General features: G+C 37.1%; 1 protein-coding gene across 22 annotated transcripts in view; it reads right to left on the reverse strand.

The window, feature by feature from the left end:
• Positions 1–26,041, reverse strand: part of madd (MAP kinase activating death domain) — a 51,422-nt gene that overhangs the window by 5,456 nt on the left and 19,925 nt on the right. For 3 of the 22 annotated variants that reach the window (XM_023332480.1, XM_023332486.1, XM_023332481.1), the window contains 28 exons: positions 25,542–25,714; positions 24,744–24,979; positions 24,494–24,650; positions 24,301–24,404; positions 24,006–24,211; positions 23,650–23,900; positions 23,372–23,511; positions 22,585–22,686; positions 20,707–20,766; positions 15,620–15,728; positions 15,319–15,505; positions 14,357–14,507; positions 13,834–14,037; positions 12,519–12,569; positions 11,040–11,143; positions 10,777–10,860; positions 9,827–9,985; positions 9,380–9,500; positions 8,738–8,800; positions 7,870–7,990; positions 7,676–7,781; positions 7,461–7,571; positions 7,279–7,386; positions 7,031–7,195; positions 6,854–6,926; positions 5,671–5,777; positions 3,003–3,011; positions 2,387–2,456 (listed from right to left, as the gene is read on the reverse strand). In XM_023332480.1, coding sequence (XP_023188248.1) covers positions 2,387–2,456; positions 3,003–3,011; positions 5,671–5,777; positions 6,854–6,926; positions 7,031–7,195; positions 7,279–7,386; positions 7,461–7,571; positions 7,676–7,781; positions 7,870–7,990; positions 8,738–8,800; positions 9,380–9,500; positions 9,827–9,985; positions 10,777–10,860; positions 11,040–11,143; positions 12,519–12,569; positions 13,834–14,037; positions 14,357–14,507; positions 15,319–15,505; positions 15,620–15,728; positions 20,707–20,766; positions 22,585–22,686; positions 23,372–23,511; positions 23,650–23,900; positions 24,006–24,211; positions 24,301–24,404; positions 24,494–24,650; positions 24,744–24,979; positions 25,542–25,714 — 3,532 coding nt within the window. The remainder of the gene's footprint in view (positions 1–2,386; positions 2,457–3,002; positions 3,012–5,670; positions 5,778–6,853; positions 6,927–7,030; positions 7,196–7,278; positions 7,387–7,460; positions 7,572–7,675; positions 7,782–7,869; positions 7,991–8,737; positions 8,801–9,379; positions 9,501–9,826; positions 9,986–10,776; positions 10,861–11,039; positions 11,144–12,518; positions 12,570–13,833; positions 14,038–14,356; positions 14,508–15,318; positions 15,506–15,619; positions 15,729–20,706; positions 20,767–22,584; positions 22,687–23,371; positions 23,512–23,649; positions 23,901–24,005; positions 24,212–24,300; positions 24,405–24,493; positions 24,651–24,743; positions 24,980–25,541; positions 25,715–26,041) is intronic. The other 19 variants (XM_023332496.1, XM_023332484.1, XM_023332487.1 and 16 more) reach the window with 15 other exon arrangements.

The raw sequence follows: 26,041 nt of genomic DNA on the forward strand, positions 1-26,041 counted from the left end.
ACACTTTACCTGCTGGAGAATGAAGGTTTTCATAGTGGCAAAGATGAGGGCAACATTACAAAAGCAGCACAGAGGCACGACAGTAACTCAGCCAGACACCCAACTTCTACCTCCTGTGATTCTTCTGTGCTGCTCTGTCAGAACTGAATCATCTGTTTTAACTCCAGCTTGCATAAATAAACAGAGCTGTAACTAATCCAACTGTTGATCACGACTGTCTGGACATAGAGACCGTCATAGGTGCAAAACAATTCTCATTTTACCTCAGATTTATTATTCTGAAAAACTTAAAAAATAATAATAGTAAATAAAATTAAGATTATAAATAGATTTATTGTCCCATGCTTTAAAAATGGTAATAAATTTTAATAAAATTAAATTATTTATTAAAATATGTGACTATTATTCCTGTGTGTATGGAGTTCGCTGAAATTACAGACTCATTTATCTGCTGCTTATTTTTTATTGGTCTGACTGCACGAGTTGCTGTGGCAACGTCGGCTGCTTTTTTCTGCAGAGCTGCTAAGAAACAAAGAAATCTTCTGTATGCTGGAGTTGTTTGCCTTTGCTCATTTATGGTAATCAAATTGTGGCGGTAAAGCCTCAGATCAGAGTGTGCTTTCTAGCAGCTTGTGGTGGAGAATTCACAAGCGTCTGCAGAGGAACATCTCAGGCTGTATGAAAATGGATGATAGCAACTTCACTAAGCTGCTAGCATCTCTCCGTCTACCAACAGCCACAGGAAACATGCCTCATAATTCAGCCATCTGCTGAAATCAGAATGATTCATCTAATATTTTTTCAGTTTTAGACAAAGTAGGTCACTTTATAAATCAGCAACTATGCGCGTCAGTGTTATGTTTTGATCCATAAATATTAATGCACACCAAAGGTTGATCTGGTTTCCTATCAGCTGATCCTATAAAAAATAAAAAACACTGATTAAACTTTCTTTCACCTTGACTTCAACAATAATTAGGTGCCAGATTTATCTTTTCTACAGCCCTTTGTAGTGTCATAATGCAGCTCAGAAGTGCTTTAAAAGTCTTTGATCTTCTGTGTAAGTTTTTGCTGTTCTGATTATAATTCACTAATTTACAGCAGCTTTGAGGTGTCAGTTTTCCTTCATACAGTGCAGTACACTCGTCAGCTTGACTTTAATGTAAAGTTTAATCCTGCTTCTCAGATTCTGAAGTAAAGATTCCCTTTACTTTAGAATCTGAATCTTTATTAGAGCTACATTTTAAGTGCAAAGTAATTTAGTCCTCTTGATTATGGAACTGAATGCTCAGCAACATTTATCAGTGATACAATCAATCAACCAACTGGATCAGTCCTGATTGTTGATTAAATTACAGGATAATACATTTTTGAATCTGATTTAGATTTATAGCTCATTTTATCAATTTGTGTTTTTGTTTTGTGTGTTGTAATTCATACTGAGAAATCGAGGTGTTATGCTTTGACAAAGTTGCAGGTACCAAAGACACCTACATTTAAACTTGGGGAACTAAAACATTCTTCAGCTATCCAGTAAAAAGTTCTTTAAAGAAAAGGGAATTATTTAAAACAGATTTAAACAGTTGGGTATAGCCATTAATAACTATTAGGAAGCTTACCGCATAACTTTAGTAAAGTCTACACGTAAAAGCAGTGAAATTGCAAGAAAGAGATGAATAAGAACTAAATACACCAATTAATTTGTTTTTAGTAATTAAGTTAATTTATTTAAGTAAGTTTTGCAAAGGTAGTTTTAGTCTTAAATCTAAACCACATATACATATACAGATCTCTGAAATAAAATCAGCAGATCAGAAAAGTCGGTATCGGACAGTTATAGTCCAATCAGTGCAACTCCAGATTGTGCAAGTAAAATTATGAGATTTCCTACTGCTTACATTCAGTGTTGCGTTTTGCCTAATTATAATAATTTTAAAGATGATATGACACATTTAGGAAATTGAAAAATATGGAAACAGAGCATCAGTGATGTCATTAGTGAATGTTGTTGCTTTAACAAACATCTTATGTCTGAAAAGGGTTTTGACCCCTGGTTATAAAGAAATGTTAAGGTTTTTAAAGACACCTGCCTTGATTGTAAAAAAAAAAAAAACATTCAGTGGAAGACAGCAGAAGAAACATCTTCACACACTATTCCTTCTTATCAACTACATCAAGTGCTACTCTGACACTGTTCTGTGTCAGATCCTCTATAAAATTCAACGCCCTCTTCCCCACCTGCAAACATCAAAAACCTCAGTCTTCCTAAAAGAGAATGATGATTCAATTTAGCAAGCCAATCTAAGCTCTCGTCAGTGAATTTGCCATGAAGCTGAGTTACTGCCGTGCCGAGTACAGGCCTAGAATCAATAGATGGTGTAATTACCAAATTCCTCCAGGACAAAGACTCCCTTCACTGTATTGCACTTTTTAATGTGACTCAGCTCTATGAAAACCTAAAAACAAACAAAAACAAACAAAAACAAGACAGAACATTATTAACTCAACAACACCGGATGAAGAGTAAACACTTCATATTTAGAAATTAAAAGAAATTAACCGTGTTAAACTCGTTTCATTCAGTATGAAAGGTAAAATAAAAACAACTACACATGAAATGCAAGCGCTTAACAGCTACCAAAAGAAAAGAAACACACTATGAGAAGTTTCCATGGTCAAACGCATACATGGGCAATGAGAAGAAATGCATTTAGTCTGCTAACAGTAAGTCAGAGTAACTCATTTAGTCAATGAAGTGCATCAGACGTATAAAACGTGTACTTATTCATATACAAGAAGAATTTATAATGGCAATATGGCCCATATGATGCATACATGGAAGTTCTATACAAAATGGAGACAAGGACACAAAATTAGACTTGCCATACACTACGACAGTAAAAAAAAATAAAAAATAGAAAGCAAGAAAAACAGGTAGAGGAAACAAAAGGAACCCAATAAGATGTAACTGCTAATAAGCAAACACAGCAGAGGTTGTGTACCTTCCGCTCCTTGCAGGGGGAGAGAGCATGGGAGAGAAATGGTTTGGATTATTATCGGACAGAAGAGCACAAACACTCGATGACACTCCGAGAGGGCGCTATCTATCTGCAGGAGCCTCGTAAAGATTCAAATCAAGAATCTGAGAGCCAATGATTTAAAAAAAAAAAAACACCACAAGAAGATTCAAACACAAGAGCTAGCAAATAGGAATAAGAGAAAAAGGAATAAAGTTTGACTAGAGTGTTAAGAAATTGATTCACCTTTGTTTTCCTGGATTTTAAAACATCTCAGTCCCCCAGAGCCCTCCATGCCTCCTCCTCCAGCAACAACGGCTGGCACCAACATAACTCACTCACAACAGCAGAACAGGTAACATGAGGGCAGACCGCTAATCCCACTAGCATGAAGGATGTTGCCTCTGACACCTTATCACCTCAGAACAAGTCATCTTAGCTCAACTCTGAGCAGTGGGGGAAAAACAAAAAAACAAACAAAACAAAAGAAACACTTGACAAAACACACAAGAAAAACGGAGTCCAAATGTAAGCTTTAATATACACCAATCTTCCATCAGATAATCCTTTTCAAGAAAAATGTGTTTGTCTTGAAATTGTTACCGTCTACAGTAGAATATAAATTTAATCTTTGGAAAGGAAAAAATCAGGCTCAGAGCCTGAAAAAAAATTAAAAGATGAGATAGAAACTTTAATAGTGTTTACACAGGTCTTGTAAATGTACTTTATAGATGTCACTTTTAAAATTTAAAAACCACAAACATCATGGTATTGCATTGGAATTTTATGTGATTGAGAGTATGGAAGTGCATACTTGTAGAGTGGAAGGTAAAGGATACCAGTTTCTCACAAATAAATATCTGAAAATTGTGGCAAGTATTTCTTTGTAATCCCTGTGTAGAACCACCTTTTGAGGAAATTACTGCATGTTTTTTTGGTTACGTCTTCACCAGCTTTGCACATCTGGATACTTAAATCTTTCCAGTCTTCAATCCCAGCAGCTCAAACACATTGCATGAAGAAACCATTTAGGTGGCTTCTGAAGGCAACTGGTTGCACTGGATTTTATTTAAAAGCAACAAAACAAAAGGGACAAAAGGGAATTGTTGTCCTACATAATTGTTGTGCGTAGGAAAACAATTATTGTCCTACGCACCAACAATTGTCAGATTTTTATCTGTGAAAACATTTTTTATGTCTTTCAGGTCACAAATACACATTACTGTGTGTTTGTCTATCACAAAAAATCCCAGTAAAATACAGTGAAGTTTCTGGTTGTAGCATGTCAAAATATGAAAAAGTTGAGAAGTGTTGTAAGCTCTTGAAAGGCCCTGTGTGTGTAGGAGGAGCCTTGTTAAACGTCCATATCAACATGTTCTTGTTTGGTTCCACTTTGATTTATAAGTCACAGAATGATCTTTCAGTTTAGTTCAACCTTGGAGTCAAGTACACTGTTGTCCCATTCATGAAAACAGACTACACTCCACACAGACTTCTCGGCAGAAATTAATGCTGTCAGACACAAATGGAAAAAAAGGGTTTAAATTTTGGGCTTTGAGGGCTTTAAATAAAAAAACTCAAAAAATGTCTTTGGGGCAGAAAATCTAACAGAAAAAAATACTGCACATCTTAATGTTTGCAGATAAGTTTTCTTCAGTAATTTGCTTGAGCAAAATATTATTCAACAAATGTAAATGTTCTATGTTTCATCATCTTCTTTACAAATAGTTATGGAGGGATCAGTAGAACTGGCCTGCTATGATCACTCTGCCATTGGGGAGAGTTTGCCTTCAGCATTTTGTGACAGTAAAAAGTTTCTTTCATTTCATTCTAATAAAATACAGGACAGAAAGATAATCAAGAGTTCCAAAGTGGGAGAAAAAAAATGCAGTTGGACAAAATGTGCATCAAGTTGATAACAACTGAGTTTTTAGTTGTCTTCTTTGAGATGATGATGTAAAAAATGTCTGTTGACCTTATTTGGATCCTAAGCGTTCAGGTCTTTGCATCAAATGAGCTTTTTTGCACTTTAATCAGCTAAGCAAATACACAAGCCAAGACTGCCGCTGCCCGCACAGACGTGAAGACGACACGACAATGTTCAAGGGTCCAAACTTAAAATGAAAAGTTGCTATTATAATATAGCCAATTATTAATGAAAAGTCTTTGCTTAAGGTCATCTGTCTAATCACTGTTGCACAACACACACACAGATTAACACATCGTTTCCTCCCACACAGTAAATGAACATGAGGTCCGAGCACCACAGATGTTGACGGAAACTTGCGAGGCAGGATGTGTTAACATTTTTTAGAGAACGTCAAGCATGCATAAACACAAAAAAAGAGCTAATCCAAAAAAGCAAAAGCACAAACAGAAATTCTTCCTCTAGAGGAAAACGCACGTCAGGACCAGCCAATCAAATGCGTTGAAATTAGTAGTACACGTCACGTTTCTTATCAAAATTTTTAATGACAATAGAGGAAGACGTCACAGGATGAAAAGAAATGCTACAAAGGCAAACGGGAAAGACAAGGAGAGATGGGAACAGAAGGACGTGATGAAGTCTGAGCCATCATGAGTAATTGTTTTTATTCTCATGCCCTTATGTGAGATGAGAGGCAGTTTCTCTGCTGTGGTAATGGCCTCCTACCTGGCTGTGCATAAACTTCAGATTGATTCCTTCCAGCGTAACCTGAAGCAGTCCACCTTCACCGGTTTTCATGTCCTGGACGGGGAATTCACCGCCAAGCTCCGGGCCTGAGGATAAGGATGGAGAGAGGTTTTCTAACCACAAGGATCAGACGGGTTTTTTTTTCTAATGTAAAATTTCACACATTTTACAAAAAAAATGCAGAGTTCAGTCCTCATCAGATAACTTTTAAAGGTGACCTAGTATGCTTCCTTCAACAGGAGAGGATAGGTCTATTGGCTATACAGAACATGTTCACTAACTTTCGTGCACAAAATCATTCTGAGATGATAAGATTTTAGTTTACTCAGTTCTGCCTATTTTGAGCTCCTTTCAGAATGAGCTACTTTAGAACCTCTTGTCACTTTAAATCCAAAGAAGATTTGGATTTGGCCAAATCAACATTAGATTCTAACTAAACTCAACATTAGACTCACATGTAAAAACAACTGCACATAAATGTGCAATTAAACAAGTGTACATCCCCCTGCAGAACCACTAAGAATGCAAGTGGTTTCCGAATGGAATGAAAACAACATACAATGGTAAAACCAGCTGACCAAATGTGCTGGAGCTCCGCTTGGCTTGCTAGGTAAGAGCACAGTGCCTGTAAAATGTGACTTAACAACTGGGAGGTTTTCAAACACTTCGTTTTTCGGACACCGAAAGACGTCATCTTAATGTCAGAAAACAGCTGTATGGACTTTTTAACCCTTGGGCTATTTTTAGAAGCAGCTGAGACCCAAATAGAAGAACAAAAACATGCAAAACGTGAATTTTGCAAAATATGTCTCCTTTAAAGTGCAACTACAAACATGCATTAACTGAAAGGAAATAAGTGAATGGATGGAGAGATTAAGAAAATATTTTTTCATTCATTCATTTTCATTCCTACACTTCTGATGAATTTGAAAAATACCTAAATTGATGTTTTTTTTTAAGCCTGCAGTAGTGTTTTTTTTTAATTCTAATCATTAAAATTAATTAATGATTAGAATGACTTAATTAGAATCGTAAAATTCTAATTCAGAATTTTATGAATAAAATTATCAGTTATTTTAACAATTTAAAGAGGATATAAATTAAATGTCAAATTAAGAGTTGGCAACATAGAATGAGCCTCCGTCATCTCAAAGGTATCAACCTGGTTTAATGCTTTGCTGTCTTGCTGCAGCTCTCTCCATGCTGTCTTTGACACAGTAGTAGAGCTCACGACACTGAAACAAACAGAGAAAAGTTACTTTAATTTTTAAGCGGCTTCAGGATTTTGCTTCTGCAAACTCCTAAAGTTTGCAAAAGCATATGATGTACAGTTGCAGACCTTTTTGGTATAAAACTTGTTGAGCTGCGTCTCTTGGCCGTTACGTCTCCACAGACACAACACCTTGGTCTTGGGGCAGTACGTCATATTGATGAGCTTCTCGTACCACCAGCGCTCATAAACCGTACCGATGTTGCTGCGCAGGACTATACAGTCATCACAAACCTTTAAACATTGGTGAACGTTCGTTAGTGCAAAAACAAGAACAGAACATGATATATGCAGCACTGATGAAAGCCTTTTCCTACCTCCATAAAGAAGATGTCTCCTGTTGTATCAGTGCCAGCATGAACAACAAATGTTTGTTTCTTAATGTGACGACTTCCACTGGGCCTGATGGACAGCTCACGACCATTCTACATAGGATTGGTAAAACTCAATTACAAAAAACTAAGAAAGGTCAAATAAAAAAAGTGGAAGATATATTCACCATATGGGCCAGTTTGTCCAGTATCTCGTTGATCTCTTGGCTGTATGTGAGTCCAATGTGAGATTTGCCCATCAAACGTCTCACTTTCTTCCTGATGTCATTTTTGTTCACCTAAATCAACAGAAAACATTTACATGGAAGCTGGTCCACTCATCTCAAGGAGAGAGAAAAAAATAAAACTACAGCTGCTTAAACAGAGCAACAGGCTGTCATACTTTCATCATTAGCATGTAAGCAATCATGTTGTGCAGAAGGGTGGCCAAGAGTCTGTCCTCATCGTCCTCCAGACGCTTGCGATCATGCTCTCCAAGTGACAAGTATCTGAGTTATCACAAAAAACAGAGGGATTAAAACTGTTTTAAAACTCACATTTGAATGGTGAAAAAATAATAATAATAAAACAGAAAACCTTTCAATCATTTCCTGAGGTCCCTGGTCCATCCCCATTCCTTCGCGCTCCAACATTACAGCATCTAAGAAGGCGTCCTCCCAGAATTGCACTTGATCCCAAAGGGTGGAGCGCTCCTTACCTGAAAACAGTTTGTTTCTCAAGTGAGCAAATCTTCTTGCTGGTAATTTGGTTCAACTCAAATCGTATGCCAATTTCAATATAAAATTTCTAAAGATATGTATTTTTCTTTTAGAATTGTAATTTGGGGCATGCCGTGGTGGCGTAGGGGATAGCACGACCCATGTTTGGAGGCCTAGAGTCCTCGATGCGGCCGTCGCGGGTTTGACTCCCGGACCCGACAACATTTGCCGCATGTCTTCCCCCCTCTCCGTCCCCCTTTCCATCTGGACCTACCCACAATCACTGACTTAGGCCTTTTTAGAACAAAGTTTAAGGTCTTTTTTATCAGGAAGGCTTTTAATAATTATATAGATAGAAATTGGACATTTTATTCCAGATTTCTAGTTTTTGTTTCTTTGATTATTATTGATTTTTGTGAAGCATTTTAGCTCTCTGTTTGACTATTGTAAAGCAGTATATAAATCAATAAATGAGTGAAAAAGGACTGCAAATAAAACAATGTGTGTGTAGCCAATGTATACAGAAAGATGATAGGTGTGACAGACTTTTTTTTCTGTTTTGATATTTTAAAAAAACATATTTTCCCACCCTTATTTGCACAGATCTACATCTCACTAAAGAACAGGTAAAACTCTCATCAGCTAAAAAGACTGAACAGAGCTAGATGAGCTAAGCAAAGAAACACACTCCACCAGCACAACACACAAATAACAAAAAAGGGGCAAAGGCAAGAGATCAGCCCTACTTAGAGAAAAGGTTTCCATGGCCGCATCCTCTAGCTGATCCCAAACGGAGCTCTTATCCCGCCCTGGAGAAATTTCCCATGAGCAGCAGGAGAAGAGAAAAAAGCAGCGAGAGCAGCACCGGGGTTAGGCAAAGAGGTGTGAGTGGGTTAAATGGCAAAAAAACGAGAGCTGAGCGAGCCGAGATGCACACCACAGAAACATGACAAGGATTAATACAGAGCATGATTTTTAACACACCGCTTCAAAGCTTCAAGTTTGCATGAGACATTTTCACAGACAAGGACAGATAATGGACCTGGAGTTTGTGTAGACAGTACTACATTAATCCTTCAAGTATTTTGCGTTTTAAACACAATCCAGGACTCAGGAAATCATGCTGTAATATTCTACCATTACAGATTTTAACTGTTGCCCTGAACAATGATTACTAAAATATTCAAGACATCTTGTTCACTTACAGACATTTAAATAAAATGTGTATAGCCGTGATAATTTAGAAAATCCTTAAAAAAATGCATGTAAAAAAATATATACCAGTCAAAATACAACAGCTGTTTCAGTAGACATGAAACTTCAAAAGCATAGAATCGTCTGTAGAGCAAGTTTACAGAGAAAACGGAAACCAAGATAGCAGCACCTACCCAGCAAACCTTCAAACAGATAAATCCTCATACTGATGTCCTCCATCGGTTGAACAGGAGGTCCTTTGATCATTGCAGGTAAATGATCTTTTGCACCTGGTTTAAGAGTGTGAGTTTTTCCCTATGGAAGAAGAAAAGGACCAGGTTTGTCAAACTGCAAGCACAATTATCACAGTTTGCTTTGCTAAAATTATCACTCAAAAAAATTTTGATTTTATATATTTTTTTGGCAGTCGGTGAACTGTTTAGTACTTGCAGAGATTATTTTTAGTAAAAGTAAAACAAAATTTAAGTCCAATGTCAGCTTGCACTTACAAGAGAAAATTTATGCAGATATATTTTGAATCGTTTTTTGGACAATTCTACATGACAGTAACAAGGTTTAAGGACTCTCAGAGAAGATTTTAAGCAATCAGTATTCTTTAGAGAAGTTGTTTTTTTACTTACAAAGACTGAGCTTGTGGCTGGATTGGTTTCAATCTCACTGTCAGACAGAGTTCCTCTGGACTGATTCAAATGAGGAGCAGCTCTCCCTCCAAGACCATCTCCTGCTGTGCTGCTCAGGTCACTGTCGGCTCCAAGAGTCTCGCCAGAGCTATTGCTAATCTAAAATGTTAAAATTCAGAGTATGAATAAAGGTTTCGCATGTAGACTTTTGAATTTTTACATTCATTGTTCACTTAATGCAATAAAGGTAAATAGAACACAGTATTTTCCAATTTAGTCCAGCTTTTTATTAATGAAACTGTAGCTCTGTGTCTTTGGGAGTTTTGCATATTTTCTAATTACATGAGCCATCTGAAAATTCAAACTTATTTTCCTTACCTGCATTAAGGAATTAATTCAACATACAATGGATCATTCTTATACCACAAAAGCATTATGTCTCATTTTTGAGGGTTACAGAAAACGAACACCTAAATTTATTTTATATGCTAAATTTAAAATAAATTCAATATTTTGGATACAATCTACACACAGTAAAAATGGCATCTAGGAACTATATTAAAGAAGAGGATTTAATAATTATTACACAGCTCATTCACAGGCATGTGTCAGTTATCAGTATTAAGGTTTATCGAAATGTAGCAGTTAACATGTTCCATACCATACAGTTTAATTGAGAGGCCAGCAGAAGGGCCAAAAAGTCCTGAGTTTATTCTGGGTTGATGGGAGTACAGAGCAGTGCTACCCCTCCCCCACTTGTTGCTCAGCACTGTGTCAGCTGGCTAAAATACAGCACCTAATAAATAAATAAATAAAAATAAAAAATTCTATAAAAAAAAAAAACAATTTAATATATAGAAAGTATTTTTACTTAAAAAATACTTTTTTAATAAAAAAAAAAATTAAAAAAAAGAATAAAATGCAAGTCATCCGAATTGGCCGTGCCCTACCACTGTGCTGGCCTCCGAGTCCTGGCTGGTGCTCCTTGTGAGGATCGGCGGCTCTGAACTTGTTACAGACTCTGTGTCACTCTTCTATACAAGGAATGAAGGAAAATTAGATTAGCCGTTGCAAAATGTGAACTATCCCTCTAAATAAGGTGCATTCTGGTTATAATTATAATCTCAAATTAAAACAGTCCAATGTACTATAACATTACATCCAAGATTTTATCACTAATATGTTTTCATACAGCAGTAATTAGAGGACAAACCTGAGAACCAGATGCAACACTGAGTCCACTATCAGCACTGATCTGTGATTTCTTCTCCTCTGCGTCAGACACCTGCGGGCGCTGCTGCTTTGCCCCTTCAGCCCCTGCAAATTAGATCTAATTATCAGCCTGTTTTCACATGTGGCTTCATGATGTTCTTACCTTACAAAAAGCCGCCTCACTCAAAGCCAGCACAGCATAGTAGCCCTGACACTACATCCATTTGAGGGGTCAAAGACTGCTTAGACATCTCACTATGTGTGTACACCCGATTACAATAGCTTTATGAAGTTTGAGAAAAACTTTTCCTTTCCAATATATAAGCTGCTACTAGCTTTAAAGTGTAGGGAGGCATTTTTCTTTACTAATTATACAGAATAGGAAAGCTTATTTCATAAAAAAAAATTCAAAACTTCATGTGCAAGTTACTCTGGTTCAGAGTAAGATCATCTTAACAGGACAGAGAGAGAAGACAGAGGCAAGCACAGAAAGCAGAAAACATTGCAATTCAGAAAACATTACAAATGAAAACAAAAGTGCAAGAGCGAGACATTATTTTTCAATCAGTGTTGCAAATGTGTCCCAATTTACACCAAAACCCCACAAACAGACACAGGCAGTTAGGCATGCAGACAAACTCATGGTCGGTAAAGGAGACATTTTCTGTTTCAAGTGTGACTGTTATTTATCATCTTTAAAGGTGGACATGTGCCGACACGTACATCCATACAGGTCTGTGTAGTTCTCACTTTTTTGTGACATTTAACTTTGGAAAAGCGATTCATAATGCACCAGAAAACTGTGGGAAGTTGGCTGTAATGTTACAGCAAGTCACTTGAAACTGGAAAAAAGTACAGTTAAAAAGAGCAGGACAGGGCAGCAGGTATTCATTTCTGCTCATCTAGATGCATGATTGCAAGAGAGGAAAAAGAAGAACATGATAAAACAAGAATACACTTTGCTTCAGCTTTAGCCAATAAATGTTACAATAAGCTTCTGTAATTTTTATGTCAGGTAGTCCAACAATCCTAAAGATTGTAACTTTTTCCCTTCATTATATTCTGTTTTTAGCCTTATATAATAAAAGCACAAGTTGTTCATAATTCTCAGATAGAAGGATGAGGTATGTTTTTCACCTTTTTTTTTGCTTTTACAAATATTAACAGTGTGACATGCATCTTTATTCTTTTAGAATAAAAAAATGATGATCTAAGCCTAAAATAATCCTATCCAACTTCAACTTTTAATGCATACTCAAATATTTAAAACACAGTGACACTATAACCCCTAATTTGGGGAGGGGTTGTCCATTCGGATCTTGATTATTGATGGTTATTGTTTCACGCATAAAAAAATACAAGAGTGAGAGAAGAGGTAAAAAAAAAAAAGTGCAAAGATAAGGGGGTTGAAAAAAATTCACTTTAACACCCCAGTTTTTAAGTTAGTTTTTTTTTTTTTGGTGTGTGAAAAGTCTCTTACTCTGTTGTTTTTCCATAGCTTTTTGCTTATCCTGGTGCTTGCTCCACAATTCTACCCAAGATGCATTGCAAGCAAGGAGAGAAAGACAGAGAGAGAGTCAGAGAGCTGGTTGAAAAGGCATGTATGGTGGGTGAGCATTAAAACCAAACTCAAAACAAAAGAAGCATTAAAATGTTTTACTTTCTAAAAGAAGGTGTTTTGTAATGTTGGCATGTAGTGTTGATTCATTTAGGACAAAATTATATTAAAAAAAAAATGTTACAAGGCTATATTGGATTTGTTATGCAACATCTACTTAGATAACATTACAAAACACCCCAAGCTCTCCACACAGAGTCCTGGAGAGCCACACAGTGCTGTTACAGAGCTTTGGCTCTGACCGTCTACGTTCATCCATCGCATGTGTCTGGCTTTCCAGAGCAAAGGTGAAAATGAGGAGGCTGATTGGGAAAAAGAGCATGGGATGATGTTGATAGCCAGTGAGTGGAATGGAGTAGTTGCAGAAGCTGAGATGCAAGTCTCACAGCATTCTGTAGAATTGAAGGTGCAACTTTTAACAGGTAGAAAAAGGGGCGAGGGTAGGAGAGGTGTGGGTGGACGAACTGAGAGGAGTCCCCTGTAGACAGACCCAGAATTTTATTTGAAAAATCAAGGACTATATGCCCAAAAAACAAGTCTGTTGTAGGAATTTTCTATATACTGGGACTGTTTACTGGGGAGTTTTGTTTCCACCCTCCATGCTGATAGCAAAAGGAGCTGTTTTTTTGGTTCATTTTCTACAGCACACCTTGAAGAAACCTGCAGTAAAGGCTTAGACGAACACCGATTTGACCATCGATGTGTATAACTCTACTTTTCCCTTGTCCCCTACTGCAGATTTTCACACTGCAAGAACAAAACAACTACATGCATTCAAGGTGCTAATAGGCCAACAACAGAACCCCGAATGGGAGGAAAACAGCTTCACAGATGTTTAAGGAAAAGGCCACAAACACACACAGTCCAGGCTGGAAACAGGATGCATATTCCAGACACTTCAAAACTAATTTATTATACATCTTTAATTTAATTCAAACCATTTTAATATAAAATTTCAGCCGGTTAGCCATTCTATGTGATTATCAACAGTAAATTCAGTTAAAGTGTGTGGAATATAATAACACCTGTTGGTTGTTGTCTGGGGGGATCTTTCACTGAGACGGCTGGAAGTAGGGTGGGGGAAGTTTAAGGTTGATGAGCTTGTACGGTGGGGGGCAGGGAAAGGAGAAGGGGGGGTTACAGTGCACATGCAACCAGGCTTGAGTGGTGTACACACCAATCGAGGCAATAAAGTTCTCCTCGTTCAGACTTCGGGTATCAAAATGGCGGGCTCCTTTGCCCGTGGTGTGGTGAGGCAGGTGCAGCTGGGGGATATTCAGGAGGCCCTGAGGTCTGGCTGCCTCCATACGACCAGAAGGACTCTCTTTACTCCCCGGGCTGCCAGCACTGTCTGTGGGACTTCGCTTGCGCTTTTCCGGGTCTACCAAGTTACCAAAATTAAGGGGCCAAAACAAAGTTCATCAAACACAGAAGAAGGAAGTATGTTAAAAGTTTAAAATGGGAAGAAGAAAAAGATTATTTGACAAAAAAAAAAAGAAGCAAAGAACAGCTTTAGTTAATGCCTTAGACAGATTGACATGCATTAATATATGCAGAGCAAACGCACTGACAAGTAAACAATACAAGCACCCTGATGTTAGCCTGGACACAGGATCTTATGCACTTCTAAGAGTACTTCATATGAATCTCACAATTAGGTATAAACTTTATAAAGGCAGTTGTTAAGTTTTAGGGCATACCTTTGGTTTGATAATGTGTGCGTGCTATTTCCAGCAGGCTGAAGACACTAGCCATTCCTCCAAGACCAGCATTGGTATAAGAATGCTCCAGACTGGAAACCGTGCACTTCAGGATGTCCAGCATGCCTTTGTAAACTTTTCTGTTCACCTCCTGGAAACAAACAAACTGGTTATTGAAGGTTTGACATCACAAGCATCTCATAAATAATTAGAAAAACGACTCTGATGCAAGTTGTGTGAATATAACTTGAGAGTTACTAAATTCCTTCAGACCCATACAACAGCAAACAAATACACTAAAAACTATTGCTAAATAGAAATGTAATATTCTTATCAAACATAAAAGAAACTTGAATATTCTTTGTATCGTTGAGGGGACTGGGTCTGATTAAAACAAAAGAATTGTATTTGTCACTTTGGGATCAAAGACCACATTGCATCTGGATGAAAATGATCTAGGATTTTACAATCTCCAGATCATTACAAAGACAGAACACGGCCCTCAAAAATACACTACTGCATGCCCTCCAGAAACAAACTTCAGATTTGATTTGCTGCAAATTAAGTCTTTGGCAAAAGTATTCATACACTTTGGTCTTTCTATAAGATAAGATGCATGTTATTTGGATTTCATATGATAACCCATCAATGATTAATTGGTAAGAAGCTTGAAAAATAATTTTCTACAATTGTCATTAAACTTCTTTCCTCTGAAAACATTGAATAAAATTTGACATTTAGTTCCTATCTTCACCTTCCCTTTTTACCTATTTCTAGTTTAATTACTTTCAACTGAAACTACTAAACCTTTTTCAAAAATATTCAGAGCTCTGAACAACTTGCAGTGCAATGTTCAATCTTTTACTAGAAAATGGAATCGCTAACCTACCAAAACAATAATAAATGTGAAAAAGTTCACAGCTCATGAATAGTTTCTATTTTGCAGAAAACAAGCATCTCACCACATCACGTATGATCTCCTGTCTGGCGTCTTCCTCCGACTGGACGGCTCTGTTCAGCTTACTCAGCACAAAGACGCGGAGCTGCTCGTTCTCCAGCAGTCGGCGAACCTTTTTCATGTTAAGCCAGCCGACGCCTTGTCCTTCCAGAACACTTTGCACCACTTCCTTTAAAAACTGCTGGTTCTCACTGGGTCAAAACATGTCTTTAGGTTATTTTGCAGCTTTTGAAGTGAACTACAGTCATCCCTATTTTGTCTAACATCTCTGATTGCTGATGAGGTGTGACAAAAGCTTCAAGTACCTTGTGTTGTTGATCCGACCCTGGGGTGAGGGAGATTCTCTTTTCACAGTCGGGCTGTGTTTGATCACTGAAGACTTTTGGTCCACAAGTGCTCGGGGTGCACGCGCCCCTGCAAAAAATTATCAAATAACACCCTCACAATCAGAAGTGCTCAAAAAAAAAAAAGAGCACTAAAGTGGACTGGACTCAATGGGAATTTAAAAGGCAGGAAACTACTTGCAAACTGCTGTGTTTAAAACGTCACACAGGGCTACGAGCATCATTGTGTACAAAGGATAGAAACATTTGGGAATTTATCTACCTCAAGACAAACAAATTACAGGGCAGACTATTATTACAAGAAAAATAAAAGGACAAACCAAACGGACAAAATGCACACTCACACACACACACACACACACACACACACATATAAGAATCCATTTGGCTCTCTTGGTAAGGGCATTACACATTAGCAGCATAAAGTAGTCAAGGTCAGTGGAAGGACAGCGTCGATAGTAGTTAGTAAATGACATGCACAAAGGAGAACAATGAGGCGAAAATGGTGTTTATATTACTGTATTGTTAAAATGCATAGAGCCTGACCATCTGTGATAAACAGCTAAATTATTATGTATTAAATAGAAGTGGTAGAAGTGACAGCATGTGAGTCAGGTGTCTGATCTGCACCACTCACACCACCAGCAAAACACTCAACTGCTGTTTATACCAAGGAGTCAACATAAAAGCAAAGTGTTCTTTTTTTGTGAAGCATAACCATATGTAAAATGAGATGGATTAATTGCATGTACTTTCATATATTAGAATCAACTTCAAAAAAAGTGGCAGGAGGGATGTTGAGCTAAACAGACTAAACTGTAAATCCAACTTTAAATCTGAAATAAATAAGACAGTCTTCTTTTCTATGTGTAGACAAGTTTAAATGCACAACACAGAAATTATTACAAATTATTTAGGTGTTCCTATAACACCTGTATTTCAGTCAGGAATGAACTGAAAATATGATGTTCAAAATATTTCTGAACACCACTGAAAGCAACACATTGTGGCTTAATTTCTTTTATTTCTAGATATCAAATATAATGTATTCTCTAATGGTGGATGCAAGAGGATTACTATCATAATTTCTTACAAATACAAGTATTGTAGAAAAAAAAATAAATTCATAATAAAAGCCTAAAGCTTAACCTCTCAGTTTTATTTCTCATCTCACAGTAAGAAGATATTTTGATTTAGATAATTTTACACAAAACTCTACACCACGATAAGCTACTCAACACTACCATACTATAATTAATAATCTATACTATAGCTGCATTATATATATTAAAAACTTATAATTGTAATATTACTGTAGACAAAATCCATATCGCAAAGAATTGCATGGACTGCAATAAAGTTTTACTAAGTATATAAGCATCTTTTTATGTCTGCATTACATTTTGTGAAAATTATTTAATGTAGCATAAACTGTTTTAAAAGGTATGCGTTTATGAGGTCATCAAGTCATTAAAGCTACAGTTAAACTGCTTCAATGCAAAAACCGCAGCCAGAAAACTATTTTGTAATAAAACCTTATTGTCCAAATAAATATCTTTGATTTTATGTAATTTCTTCCAGTGGTTGGTGAGACTACTCATCATATGGGCTCTATGCTTACTTTGAGCCCAAAGCAGAACTACGACACATGTTAATTATTAGTTTATTTATCACAAGTCATTTTTTTATCGCAACATTTACAATTACTATTGCATATCTGTTCATTTGTGCAGCCATATTTAAAATTAGAACAAGTTTAAATAAAAGACTAATTCAAATGTATGCCACAGTTTGATAGACACATAAAATTACAGGCTGGAAGTAAATTTAGAAATGTTAGTTTTGTTCACAGACCTCAATTTAATGTGTATAAAAATGCAAAGTAAAATTCTTATTTCCAAAAACCAGTAATAAAAACTTAATTGCTATGAAAATTCCCAGTGTGTAAACAATTGTTACCATATACCCCAGGGCTAACTTTTGCCCTGTGTACATTTAGTTTTTGGATGTCCTGAAAATATCAAAATCAACAATGTAAAACTTTTACACAAGAAAGGTACGAGGACTGGGGAACAATTCAATCCAACTTATGTCTCCGTCCAGATACGGGTAACTAACCCCATTCAGTCTACTTAAATATAAATGCCACTTAGCGAAAGGGCTGTTTAATATTAATGAATCTTGCAATGTCAATAATGGTAAATATTGTGATAATATCAGGTGTGACATGTCAGTTTTCTTCGTTCCTCCCTTTTTCATCTGCGCTTCCATAACTTTGACCTTTAGCATTTTGGACAGTGTCATTTGTGTCTTGTGTGAGCATCTGCTGCCATTAGACTTTTACAGAACCAGCAAACAGCTGGCACTAAATAATGTTTAGATTAAGGTTGCCTGCCAAATACTTGAAGAGATGCAAACAAGTTCGAGAGAATAAAAGTTTAATGAAGAAGCTAATCTTACATTTTTTCAAATATTCTTATCCTCTTTCATGTGTCAGTTGTGATAAATCTGGCTTAGCAATTATTACACACCTCCAAAACACGACTCTTCCACCTCCCTTAGCTATAAACCTGTCTTCTAAAATCGTTGGTACTTTATTGAAAGTGAAAGCAATAACTGCCATGATTCAGTTCTCATTTATCCAGTGGAAGATGTGGATTACCCTTTACGACCTGTAGTCTGACATCCTCAGGATAAACACAGCATTTCTGCTAGGTGTTCTGCTCTTTTCCAGCCAGCCAGTATCACTTCCCTCATTTACTTATTTCAATGAGGATAAAGAACTAAAAAAAAACAAGGATTCCAGCTGCCACCTTCATGTTATTTCTTTAACCAAAGTGCAGTCATTCAAGCATTTTACAAAATCCTCACAGGCCTTGGGCAGACCTCTGCTTTCAAGAGGCTCATTGCATCTTGTCAATCACTCTACAGTAAACTCTCTCCATTTTCCTAAAATAGAGTATATACGTTTGGTTTGAATAGTACTCCACTGGAAAGAAAAAAAAAAAGAGTTAGGGCAAAGGAAAAAACCATTATTGCTTTTCCAATGAGGGTCATAGAGATAATTTCATGGGCTTTTTGGTTTAACTGATGTAAGAGTTCATATCCAGTATCATCCACATTATTTTCCATGTAGGAACACTTCTATCGCTTTAAAGGCACTCAGTCGGTTTATTTTTATTTAATTCAAGTTACAGCTAATAAGACTTATATATGACTCAATCAAATATGAGTACAGCAAATATATTTGTGTACAGTTATTTCAATGCAAATATTTGGATTTACCAATATGGATGTGTTTATAAGACTAAAATCCAACATCAGAGCCTAATGTACAAACAGTGTACTCTGTCTTTGCTGAACACTTTTCCATGCTAAAGTTTAAATACATAATAAACTGATAACAGAAATGTGCACAGCCTCATGGCAATGCCAAAGCTGCCGTACATTCGTCTATGCTTTTATAGGCCCGTTTGGTGACACCTAGAGGCTACACCGCAAAACTCATTGTGAAAAAAGTTAAGATATTAAAAGCATGCAGTGTTGTGCAGAAAATACACTTTCATAATTACTTTATCATCATTATTACAATAATAATCAAAGGTTTTACAAATAGTAAGAGACAAAACATTTTCCTGTGTGAACAGATGGGTTCTTGATCCTTTGCAGCATGAAGAGCTTATGGTGCCCTGATTATGTTTTAATATTTTAGATCAAGTTAATTTTAATATCAGACAAAAATCACACAAACAAATTACAGATTTTCTAAATCTGCATCCATCCATTTCAATTTTTACACAAAAAACTACCCAAACCAACCTGGAAAAAAGAAATTATATCTTAAGCCTAACAGTCATGGCATTTAGTTTGTAATATAGAGCAGTTTGTCTTTTCAGGTGCTGTGAAGGAACTTTGAGCCTCTCTTCTTTCCATAATAGGTTTTGATTTAGACCCAGTATTTTCAGACAAGAAAGGCATCATTAACATCATGACACTCAATTGGATTAAAATCCAAACGTTGACTAGGCCACTCCAAAAGCTTCATTTTGTTTTTCTGAATAATTGGATTTGATGGTGTTCTTTGGGATCATTGTTCTCCTGCAGAACCCCAGTGTGACTGAGCTGAACTTCACAAACTTATTGTCAGACATTTTCCTTCAGGATTTTCTGACAGAGAAGAGTTAATGGTTACAAATCCTTCAGATGCCAGACAAGAATATTTTCCTAACGTCTGGGAGATCAGGATGATGTTTGTTGGGGAAAAAACTTAAATGGGCCTTTGTGATTTTATATGAAGGGTATATATAAAAAGGGTATTCCTTTCAGAATTAAACATACAAGAAAGTGAAATCTCAAAGCACATTCATGAATAAATCCCACCCCTGTATAGTTTTATTGGTCCAAACCTTTTGAAGAATGTTTTTGCGTGTGTCTTGTAAACAAGCATGTTCCTCGGTTCTCCAAATCCCTCCAGGAATAGAGATGTGGGAGGTGAATTCAAAATAACCACTTGCTTTTATCTTGCTGAACAAAACCTTGACTTTAGCTTAGTTTATTATTTTATTTTATTGCAGTCATGTCCTCTTGTTCTCAAAACAGTTACAGTACAGCAAGATTCAGCCAAACCCCACATTTTGTACTCTGAAGGAGCACGAAGCAGAAAGGAGTAGCAAAAGATGGTAGATCACTAATATTATTATCCAGCATTTAAAAGTTATTTTTTTCTTGATGGCTAATTGGTGGGTTATTCACCAACTTAATGTAGAACCTAAATCTAAAGTTATATTATTTTTCTGCGACTTAACTGTGGTAAGGCTAGTTTTAGAAATTAAGCCAAACACTTTATGAGGTGAAATAACAGACTGAAATAAGGACAGTCATTAGAAATGACAATATGACTGACCAGACAAAACACTCAGTTTTCACGGCTTCTGATGAGGCACACAGTGACTGACATGAGAGGAAAACACGGTGGAAATGCTGGGAAAGATGTAATTGACTGGCTTGGAGAAGCATGCAGCTCACTCAAAATAAGGGGCAGAACCCACCTTCTCCGCTCCCCGGGCCAGCCTCTGTAATTATCTCCATTAGAGAATTTAGCCCAAATACTGCACACAAAACTCAGGATTAGTGCAGCGAAAAGGTGAACAGAAAGAGGGACACCGGCCCAGACACAACCAGTCCAAACATCAACCCAACAAACAGACATGCATACTTAAAATGATGCAAAAGTGCAACCAAAAACAGAAGGCAAACAGAAAAAAGAAATAGCATGAACTCATGAGCCTGGATGTGACTGAAAATGTGAATAACAGTCAAGTTTTTAGTAAGACAATTATCATTTTCAGCTGGTGAGTACACTGTAAATATGTTGGCAATGTACACAACACTGCTTGAACTGTGTGAATAATGCTGGACATTTTAACAGTTACAATAAATGGGAATAAATCCTTAGAAAGTATTCACATTTATATTTCTTCCTCCCCCAATAAGGGAGACAGGCTTCTAATGAGAACAAAACACAAAAAGATAAGCAGTAGAGTAACTAATTAAATTAATTATCTTGCTTAAAAGCAAATGATTTTAGAAGGTTAGTAATAATCAAGAGCAAGTATCACCAAGCACACAAATAAGGTAACAACAAAGAAATGTCAGGGAAGGTTTGATATTATTCCATTAACTATGGACAGATTTTTCTGTGAACATTAACTAAAGAGCCAATGGCATTTTATTAATTGACATAATTAAGGTACAAAGATGCCACATCAAGAAATGTTTGCAGTCACAGAAGAAAAGAAAAAAAAAGACTTTCAACAGTGACACAAACAGAATAACAGAGGAACAAAAAGGGAAGGTAAACATAAACATGTAGCGGATACTAAAGGTGTAACTTCTATCTTCTATCTCAGTCCTACTCTGAGAACAGGATGCAAGGCAGGAACGTGTCACTTGTCACTTTGTAAGGTCACAGAAATGTCTAGTCAAGGACAAACTATCACACCAGACATAACATACCCGGACTGTCAGGGGAATCTGAACAACAAAGACAAAACAAATCACAATCAACAGGAACAGAACACCTTTAATGGCAGCTATTCCACATTGAGTGGAGCTATTGAGTATCTTCACCATGATTCAGCTGTTGTTTGTTTTCTCTCAGTAGAAGAGAAAATCCATCCTAAACAGAGTTTATACTAACCCAGAGAAAAATGACATGGACTATGTTATAAGTATGTAATGTGATATGTTCAGCAATTTATTGGTAATTCTTTTACCCACAATGTTTTCTTTCAGTTTGTCTTGAAATTTGATTTATTTAAATGATAGTTGTGATAGTTACCGGAACTTTTAAACACAGGAAGAAATACTGTCATTTTTTTTTCCCCCTTATCCATATTACCCAGTTCTCTGCCTTAACTTACACTAACAAATTAGGAGTCAGTGGAGTGAAAAAAACTATACAAGAGAAAGAAATGCTGAGTTATTCCTTTTGACAACATAATAAAGTCTGCTTTGGAGTGGATTTTCCTGAGAGAAAATGTTTCACGTTTCCTCAATATTCTCCTTTAAATAGTGCCATGTATGTTTGGCAATCCAGTGCAAGGAGAGAAAAGCTTTAAAATCATTTTACAAACCTGCTTGCTCCATTTCCTCCTCAACATCAAAATTAAAATATTCTTTTACACCCCCAAAAATGTCAGAGAAGGCAGAAAAGAACAAACAAATTTATAAACAAATAAAAATGTTTTCTTTTGACATTTAGCGTACATAGTTCAGCTCTTAATCTGTAACAGCTGGAAATATATTAAAATCTGTAGCATAAATATGAAAAAAAATTAGCAGTTAGGATCGACTTATCCTAGGATGGCAGAAACAGACCTTGTGTACAACTTGAATCTGTGTAATTGTCATTAGTTCCCTCCTACCTTTCAGGCTGGGAAAAGGTGTTGATTTCTCCCGGGCTGCTTTGTTGGGAAGGGCCAGATTGGACAGGCTGAAGCTGGTGCCGTGGTTCTTGTAAAGATTACCTGGTGAAGGACCAAAGAGACAATCACTAAAGCAAAGTATGATCAAATACTGTTGGTACTATTCAAGTCCATTAAATGAGATCCTATAGACTTGATTGGTGACACGGGTATTCTCTGGGTTGAAATATTACCACATCCTGCCTGTTGTTGCACACTGTCAATCAGCTAACTTAAGGACGGCCCCAGCTTCTTTCATTTCACCAAGAAAGGTTTTGTCACAACCAGAAATATTTCTGGTATGAATGAGGCTATGCATGGAAATAAAAAAATGTTAGCTGCTAAAACGTAAAATAAACGTAATGAACAACACTATATTATATAGGTACCAGTAGGAATGTCTTCAAATAAAGTTTTTTTTTCATTTCCATTGAAATGTAATGTGACAATTTTAACTTGAAATACAAAACTTAATCCCGTGAAAGGTGTTTTGTATCTAACAGACTAATTGAGCATTTGCAATACTAACTGTAAATTTGCCATTTTGCATCCAGCATTTAACTGGATGCTGTTTATGACAACAAACAAATCATCATCATAAAAAAACAAAAGAAGAGAACTGCCAGCCATCTTGTCTGTCAAGGGAGCAATTTTTCCATCTGGAAGTTTTAACTTTCTTCTGTTGATTCTATAGTAAGCAATGAAGCTACATTCAGTACATCTACACTAATACTTGATTTATTCTTACTGGCAAAAGACATAAGTCCACCAAATCCATCATTGCTGCTGTTGGAGATGGTGGAATTGGGGGAGCTGTTTCGTGAGTCTCCCTCTCCATCAGACTCTCCTGGGAGCCTCAGGCTGCTGGGACGTAAAGGCCGCTGAGCCCTGAAACCAGAAGAAAGGTCACATTAGATTTTAATCACACACACACACAGGTTCACACAAAAATGGACGGTAAGATCCATGACACGAACATAGCTTGGATGATGAAAGAAAGAGCATCTGAATGCTGCATGTTCATACTTGTTGCCATTGAGGTTCTGGTTGAACCGAGGGGTGTAGGATTCCACTTGCTCTTCTTCCGCATCTTCCTCAGTGGGGAAGCCATACTGAGGTTCAAAGTATGGGTTGTCATACTCTTGCTTTTTGTTGACAGAATCCACCAGACCAGAATCTGCTGCTGGTCTGAGAAACGGCTGACTGCCGATTCCAGGGACTGGGTTCTGCAAAGCGGCGCTTGCTGATGCTTCAATCTCAGGTGCTTCAACTTGTTCCTGTCAGCACAGATACATATGCATTGTGTAAATCATTTCTTATTAGCAACACATAAGAGAGTTGTATGAAGATAATCTCTAAAGTTGAATTAAGTAGTCACACACATGGTTGACTCCTTGGACGATTGTGCTAGGGCTTGAGCTTGCAGTTGTGCTGGAGCTTGAACGAAGAGGCTGTCCGTCTGACTGTTCAGCAGCTCCTTCCCCACTAGAAGGACCATCCACACTATGGCTATCCTTTAAATCGTGTAAGTCTTGAAACTCAACCTCGCTGGCATCGCCTAGTGCAGCATGAGTTGGAGGATCCAAACCTAAAAGACACACTACTCAATGACAACGCCAAAAAAAAAAAGAAAACTATTCATACTGCATGAGTTGATTTTGTATCAAAAGATCATACTTGGTGTATCCCCCTGGATGTCGCCTTGAATCATCTCGCTCACTAAGTCCCCAAGTGAAGAATAGGAAGAGCTGGAGGTGTCATATCCATCACTGTCACTACCACTGAGACAAAACCAAAACCAGAATATCTGAAGCTGCTCAACAAATATGTTACAAATGAGCCAGATCAGACATGGACCTGGTTTCCTAACCTGTCTGTAGGATCAGACTCATTGCCTTCATCTTCCAGTGGACCAGCCATAGCTTCCACCAGCAGGGAGCTTCCATCATAGACTCTGTAGACCACTGGCTGCAGCTGATGCGCATACCATTTTGACTTGTCTCCAATTAAAGATGGATCATATACATCTAAAACAGATAGAAACAGCAGCTTGGTGGTCAGTTCAACTCAACACGATTCATCAACAGATTATTACCGGTACCATGTTAAATGAGTCTTACTGTTGTGTATTCTCTGAAAAGCAAGGTTGGTGGGATTGAGTGCCCACTCTCCATAGAATTCTACCGCCTGGGTGTGGGACAGTTTATCGGCAAAGCAGGAGCGGCGTGGGCGAGACGCAAGAAAAGACGAAGACTGAAAAGCGACCACTGGTCGCGGAAAGAGCCGCAAAGTACGCGTGTGCATTTGGAAGCCCTGGAGGACATTGGGAGAGTTGAAGAATCGCACCATGGCAACCCTGAAATAAAAAAGAAAATTAAGATGTTTTAATTAAGGGTAAATCATGTTATGTGATATTATAGCTGATACAATGTTAGAATAAAAAATAAGGCTGCACATTAACCCAAAAAACTCTAAAATCGTGTTTGGGCTAAGACTTGTCACTGATTTTAAAAGTTTTGAATAGTCATTCTGGCATGTCTGTTTAGCCAACTTAGGCACAGAAGTTAATTCTTACATTTGTTTTTAACATAAATTGTATGTAATGTGTTGTTACTCCCACAAGGTGGCGGCAGCACACTAACGGAAGTGGTAGAAAACACACTAAGTTGCCAGATTGTTGTTTCTGTTTTTGTCATAGCTGATCTTTAATTTTCATCTTTAATAAGTTGCAGTACTTTTCAGTAGTAGTAGACTGGAAGTAGTGTTGCCAGTCTTTAAAAAAAATCAAAGAACAAGAAGTGATCTCCAATTTGTATTTTTGATTAAAAGTAAGATCCCTACCATGTGTCACCTCACCTCTATCCACATGGATACTTTGAAACTTTTGATTTTTATGAAAACGTAAGTTTACTACTTGCCTGGTGGCCACATCAACGGAATCAACATCATTGCCGTATATCAGAGGGTTGAACTCAGTGGAGGATGGCGAAGCCTTGTCTCGTCCTGGAGGGAGCAGGGTCATCTCCTGGCCTTCCTGGAACTTCTCCAGGTTCAGAATAGGTTGTGTGTTCAAACTCATGCTTGCCAATGCCTAAAAGGCACCAGTGATACAAATTACAAAAGATGCTATGGATCTAATAAAAATGCTGTGATGAACTACTCCCACTACAGGCATCAACAATTTCTAGAAATTGTGTTTAATGGAATATAATGTAGGTACATTTGTAACCACCAACAAGGGAGATCATATTTTGCATCTAAAATTATTCAACCCCCACTGCAAATTAAGCTTATTGGCAATGTGCCCAAACTAACAAACTAAATAAAAACCAGTGTTGCACAATTGTTGTGTTGTTTACTGCCATCTTAGAATTATTCAATCCCTGTATATCTTGTCATCTAAATGCTGCAGGATTCC

The sequence above is a fragment of the Xiphophorus maculatus genome, chromosome 4, assembly GCF_002775205.1.
Source record: "Xiphophorus maculatus strain JP 163 A chromosome 4, X_maculatus-5.0-male, whole genome shotgun sequence".
Lineage (NCBI taxonomy): Eukaryota > Metazoa > Chordata > Actinopteri > Cyprinodontiformes > Poeciliidae > Xiphophorus > Xiphophorus maculatus.